General features: G+C 40.5%; 1 protein-coding gene across 1 annotated transcript; it reads right to left on the reverse strand.

Moving 5' to 3' along the window:
- Nucleotides 1–937: 937 nt before the first annotated feature.
- LOC100379000 (tubulin alpha-1A chain-like) lies at nucleotides 938–5,908 on the reverse strand. Its single transcript, XM_006812365.3, has 3 exons — nucleotides 5,769–5,908; nucleotides 2,607–2,829; nucleotides 938–2,406 (listed from the first exon to the last, which is right to left on the reverse strand). The coding sequence occupies exons 1-3, from the start codon at nucleotides 5,769–5,771 to the stop codon at nucleotides 1,277–1,279; spliced, it is 1,356 nt and encodes a 451-aa protein (XP_006812428.2). The 5' UTR covers nucleotides 5,772–5,908; the 3' UTR covers nucleotides 938–1,276.
- Nucleotides 5,909–6,505: the final 597 nt, after the last annotated feature.

Consider the following 6,505-nt stretch of genomic DNA (forward strand, 5'->3'; position numbering starts at 1 on the left):
AAACACTACATTTTCTCGAGAAACCCACCTGAAGGCACAATCATAAATGCACTTGGCCAACATATGTGAATTATACCGGTTTTACAACGCGATGCAATTCCTAGCATGTAATGTAAAGTACTTCCTTTTCGCCGAATAGATGAATCAGTTAAAATACTTTTTTCTCCTATATTTCACATTCAACTCATTAAAAATCATTGAAAATAAAATTTATACGAAACAGCCAAAACGTCGTTTTAGCGAATATTAAATCCACCTAAAGTAAAGTATCCTAAAGCATTTTAAACGGTGCCGTTTTATTGATTATGCAAAATAAAACCTCGAGTTTTTTTTTCTTTAAATGGCGGACTGTGTCAGGTTTCACAATCTCACGTATATCATTGTGGTTGATTCAACTTCGTTTTTGAAAAATGTATACGATGATACTGTTAACCGAATGGTCGTTAAATGTATGTGTCCAACTCATCGGTACATGATATCTTGACTTCAAGTGCTAAATTTGCATACTTTTCATATTTTAACACGACGATTCACAAATCGCTCAGGTTTAAAGGGGGGTGTCGTCACCTGCGCATGCGTCAGATAGCCATATCGTGTCATTGTTTACAAACAAGCGTCTGCCCATGACCCTTTGCGTTTTTAGTAGTGTGTTGTTATCATCGCTTGGGACTCAATTCCCACGCGTGCGCAGGTGACGACCCTCCCGCTTTAAATACAGTGTGTAATCAAATACATGTCGTGGTTTTCAGCGAAATAATGCGTAAAAGTGGGTCCCAAATAAACACTACCTATATGTGTGTAACATGTTGTGACGTCACAACCAACATATAATTCTCATTGGCACTTAACGTGTATGTATGATGAAATACATGACGTCACGATCACATCTGATTATAGAACGCGCATGCTCAGAACACATTTACTCAGGAATTTAGGGTTTATAAGTTAAAATATGTGCACTTTATTAAACACACAAGAAGGGTCTACGTAATCGTAAAAACTGAAAGTATAAAATATGCAACGAAGACCGACAAATAGTGTACTACATTTATGCATCTTTTTGAGTGACATGAATAACGATAGAATTCTGACATTTTGAATATACAACGTGGTGGCGTGAAGTTGCCCGATCTGTTCGACCGGTGATCACCATTTAATGACAATGTGCTCGAATAATGAAGAATAGACATTGAGAATATTATTATTTATATAGTTGAAAAGTTCGCTGTTTCCCCGCTGATAACATTTTACCCAAATTTAGTGTTATTTTGTTTTCTTAATATTCTTCGCCTTCTTCCTCGCCTTCGCCTTCAACAGAATCTACACCGACTTCCTCGTAATCCTTCTCCAAAGCCGCAAGATCTTCACGCGCCTCGGAGAACTCTCCTTCCTCCATACCTTCACCGACATACCAGTGGACGAAAGCACGCTTGGCGTACATCAAATCGAATTTATGATCAAGTCTGGCCCAAGCTTCTGCAATAGCGGTAGTGTTGCTCAGTAGACAAACAGCACGCTGCACTTTAGCCAAGTCTCCACCGGGAACAACGGTTGGTGGTTGGTAGTTGATACCAACTTTAAAGCCCGTTGGACACCAGTCGACGAACTGGATGGTACGTTTGGTCTTGATGGTAGCAATAGCAGCGTTGACGTCTTTGGGCACCACATCGCCCCGGTACAGCATACAGCAGGCCATGTACTTTCCGTGACGCGGGTCACATTTGACCATCTGGTTGGCAGGCTCGAAGCAGGCATTTGTGATTTCTGCTACTGTAAGTTGCTCGTGATAGGCTTTCTCGGCAGAAATCACAGGAGCGTAGGTAGCCAACGGGAAATGGATACGTGGATAAGGTACCAGATTGGTCTGAAATTCCGTCAAATCGACGTTGAGGGCGCCATCAAATCGCAGTGAAGCGGTGATGGAAGAGACGATTTGACCAATCAGACGGTTGAGATTGGTGTAGGTTGGACGTTCGATGTCCAAATTTCGACGACAAATATCGTAGATGGCCTCGTTGTCAACCATGAAGGCACAGTCGGAGTGCTCCAGGGTGGTATGGGTGGTCAGAATCGAATTGTATGGCTCTACTACAGCAGTTGCCACTTGCGGAGCTGGGTAGACAGCGAACTCTAACTTTGACTTCTTGCCATAGTCAACCGAGAGTCTTTCCATAAGGAGAGACGTGAAACCAGAACCAGTGCCACCACCGAAGCTGTGGAAGATCAAGAATCCTTGAAGACCTGTACATTGATCGGCCAGTTTTCGTATTCTATCTAAGACCAGGTCGACTATCTCTTTGCCAATTGTATAGTGACCTCGAGCATAGTTGTTAGCGGCGTCTTCCTTTCCAGTGATAAGTTCTTCAGGGTGAAATAATTGACGGTATGTACCAGTCCGTACTTCATCTGGAAAGACATAAACAATAGTACATATTTAATACGCAGGTAATCTTTTTAGGAGCGAGGCGAGATCACCAGTATCTTTGTTTTTCACTAAAAAACGTCTAACAGTAACGCGAGATTTTAGCTAGCCCCCACCCACGCGGCTGGGAGGGGCTTCGTAAATGCATCGGACAAGACTATAAACTCGACATAAATTTTCTTACCCACTACTGTCGGTTCCAGATCGACAAACACTGCACGTGGCACGTGTTTCCCAGCTCCAGTCTCACTGAAGAAAGTATTGAAAGAATCGTCGCCGCCGCCAATGGTCTTGTCACTTGGCATCTGGCCATCAGGTTGGATACCATGTTCCAGACAGTATAACTCCCAGCATGCATTGCCGATTTGGACGCCAGCCTGACCAATGTGTATTGATATGCATTCACGCTATAGGAGACAGAATAAAAAAAAAATCTTTCACGAAACAGCCGAATATATCATTGACGATTTATTGCTAAACTCTTATGGATGGATACAGTTATGAATACAAGAACATGTAGAATAGAATATTAACAACGAGAATTAGTTGTTGTCTTCCATGGCAACTGCTTTCATGACCTAAACAACCTGATCATTTCGGCATGGGGCGCTCAATAAAGACTGTGATTTATTGTGATCTTTTACTTCAAGATTTAAAAAGTGTGATTTTCAGTCGCATACATGTGGGCGTTCGCGGCAGTTAGTAACACGCTAATACTATTGTAGTGTTTGGGCGTGGTGGTGATGCCATTGGTCACTGATGGAAGGTGGCATTCGCGAAGAGTTCAAGTATCCTAACTTAAGTTTCAGCGCGCTCAAAGATTGAAAAGAGCGTGTCCCGTCTTTGTCATTCGCGTTCGGCTGAACATAAAGTTGTCTCACATTCTAAGACAGTCGAAGCTTGTAGCGACAAGTCCAATCGATATATGTTGTTGCTTGAAAGATTTTTACCCTTTAGAAAGTTGCTGATCCAAGACGATGCAAGTCAACATTGAGACGGGACGCCTACTTTGATTCAGGCGTTAGTCTGACGGTTAGCGGACCGGTTGTTACTGTAGACACACTCATGTTACCATTAAGATATTTGCGACGGCATTAACGGAACAAACAAGGGGATTATATCGTTATATGTCAATGATTTCAGTTTCACAAACTAACCGGAATCTTAGTTCACCCACACAGTTGTCCCTCGAATGTGTAATAACTTTTGGGTGGCGTCATTCTGAATTCTGTGTGCATGCAGTACATCCGATCGACCCCGATAAACCACCCCTCTAATATGATCACAGCGTAAAATTTCCGATAAAATAACATATCCGCAACGGGTAATATAAAGTGTATTTTAAAATAATTGAAACTATTTTTCTATGCCCGTTTGAAGCAGTACATTCTTTAACGCATGGGTATTGCAATAAAACGCCCTTGGGTTAAGTCATTCTTATATTTTCTATACTAGTATTTAACCAAGGCCATTAGCAAATTCAAACGAATTCACGATGGTAATGGGATTGGCTTCACATGTTATTTTTGCCTCTCGCTACGGCCAAGATATACATGATATTTGTTACCATAGTACCATAGTAGTATATATATTTTGAAAAAACGTCATCACTATCTGTTATTGTCAAAGTTTAGTTAAATAGACGCTCTCCTGGTATATCTTGTTAAAACAGAGTGCGATATTTCACTAGATCAGTCTGATTATCATCAACGCTGGCTAGATATATTATATTTTCCCTTCGCAATACACATATCACCACACCCGTTGCTATGGTGTTTATCATAAACTATTTATATCAAATTCACTCCCTCGAAATTGAATATTGACAGTAGCGTGGGTTGTACGTGTTTTTTTTCCGAAATGGGCGGAACAATTCAAATGTAGAAAATAATTGTTGTCGTAGTCGTCATCACACTATTGGTAGATCGACAAATTCATAAATCACTTACAGGGAACTATTCGGATGAATTCATCCTCGAGTCTCTGCTGAAATCCATGCAGTACGGAGCATTCGTTATGAGGTTCTGGACAACGAATAACCGAGGTTTCTGCACTAGCATTGCTTTACTTGGGACTTAGGAGACCCTTTGTTGGAACACCTTTTCTGATTTTAATCTACGCGTGTAACTCGGTAATACTGGACGGTATCATTTTTCTTCCGTTTTTTCATTCACAGATGATTTGAGATTTCATTCAACAAACAACCCGATACCCGGTCAACTTAGGTTGCCTTCACGGTTGTAGCTTCTATTAACCGGCTTTGTTTATTAGGTATCCAAAACTCGGCACTGCCAAATTGATTATTCGGTCTGGAAACAAATTCATCTTTGTGTCGGGGAGAACATTTATTATTTTTGTGCATGGCTACTGATTAAAAAGTTGTTTGGTTTCGTTACGGATAAATTGAAATACCGGATAGAAATGAAACCAAGTAGTTATCTTTAACGGTCATTTCTTATGGTTGACTTAAGAAAATAACCCCTATGATATGTTTGAACGTCGACGTTAATCAGCGCAAAGCGCGTTATCTTGACAACCACGCACCTTAGTCGGGATTATTCACCACTCTACTATGTTTAACTCTATAATAAAATCTGGTTTCATTAAAATCCTGCTAAGTACCTCTGATTAGTTTGCGGTTTAAAATTTAATGAGACTGAAATAAAGTGGCCCGCAGATGGTAGACGCATGATTGTCGCTTTGTAGTAAAAAACATTAAAACCGTCACGCATGAAATGCAGCACAGGTGAAACCATAGTTTCTAAGCATTTCTCTTACAATAGTTAGGTTGTTATGAAAACAATGAAAAATGATGTTTTTTTTTGTGTATATACGATGAGATTGCCGCAGGACTGTTGGTAAGTCTCTTTTTTCAGCCGTTACCCGAAGTGAGCTCGCACTTTTTGTTAGGTAAGTTTTTGGGTACCCCAAAACATGAACACAATCTTTGAAAGAAATATAATGCAAAACCCCGAGTTAAGTACAGAAATTTGACTCCTTGTGGTGCTCTTTTGAAAACTGGACAAACCACCACGACCTCGTCACTACCAGTACTGATACAAATAATCGTTGATATAGTCGCCGAAAACATATTCAATATTTTCAAAAGTGAAGATTGTGTACTTAGCAAAAAAGTCATGTTTTTAACCCGATCAATGACGTCGACGAAACGACGCTTTGTCTTCTTGTCTGTTGAACATTTTCCCGGTGAAACGGCCATCGTTTTAATTTTAAATGCTATTGTGACAGATCGGAAACCACATTAGTTTGAAAAGTGCCAATTTTTTAAGAATGATCCCGGTAACATAGTGGCAAAGATTGACTCTCTTACAACATATGTACTTACCATTTTGAAGAAGGGATTGCTAGATTCTTGTGAAAAACGTCAATAAAAGAAACAAATAATATCTTGTTAGTTTCTCAGTGTCTAAAAAATGGGTTGCCTCGACGACGCTCACGAGTGGACTGCGACGAGTCTGGGTGAGTGCAGAAATTGAAATACACCTGATGCGACTGCGCTTATATACGCTGCTAGTCGTTGCCATAGTGACTAATTAGGTAAACAATTGGACAAATACATGTACGGAATGCCGTTGGGGTTACGCTCCGATAGTAAGCAAGTTTCTGAGTCTGTTATGATAATTCCATAGAGTTCTGGCTGAAGGATTCGATGTCAACGCGCTAAACATAGCGGAACCGACCCGCTAACGTCACAAACACAGCTCGAAACATTGGTTCCACGGGCACTGATGCCCAAGCAGAAACCCTTGAACCACAGTAAAAAGGCTTTTCATTTTTTCCGTCTCGTATCAGACTTGTCTGTATCACTTTTCCGATTGCAGGTATAAAACACCACGACACGTCATTCTCTGTGTCTACGCAAGATATCCTACCTCCCGGCTATTCACTGGAAACCCGCACCTAATTGTATCTGAACAAAGATTCGATACTTTTTTGGATGATACCCATACTATCCAATTTTAACAATTGACGCAACTTTCATACGTTGGTGGACTTTAAAACAACTTTTAAAAATCAAATATCTAATGTAAATTACAAATCCCACGAATACTACATACAGAT

The sequence above is a fragment of the Saccoglossus kowalevskii genome, chromosome 13 (genome assembly GCF_978046115.1).
Source record: "Saccoglossus kowalevskii chromosome 13, keSacKowa6.1, whole genome shotgun sequence".
Taxonomy (NCBI): domain Eukaryota; kingdom Metazoa; phylum Hemichordata; class Enteropneusta; family Harrimaniidae; genus Saccoglossus; species Saccoglossus kowalevskii.

What these genes read in the sequence shown, in the direction of transcription:
- LOC100379000 (XM_006812365.3), bottom strand. An exon ending in TCTGGAACCGACAGTAGTGG is followed by an intron (nt 2,407 to 2,606) that starts GTAAGAAAATTT and finishes ATGTCTTTCCAG; the next exon opens with ATGAAGTACGGACTGGTACA.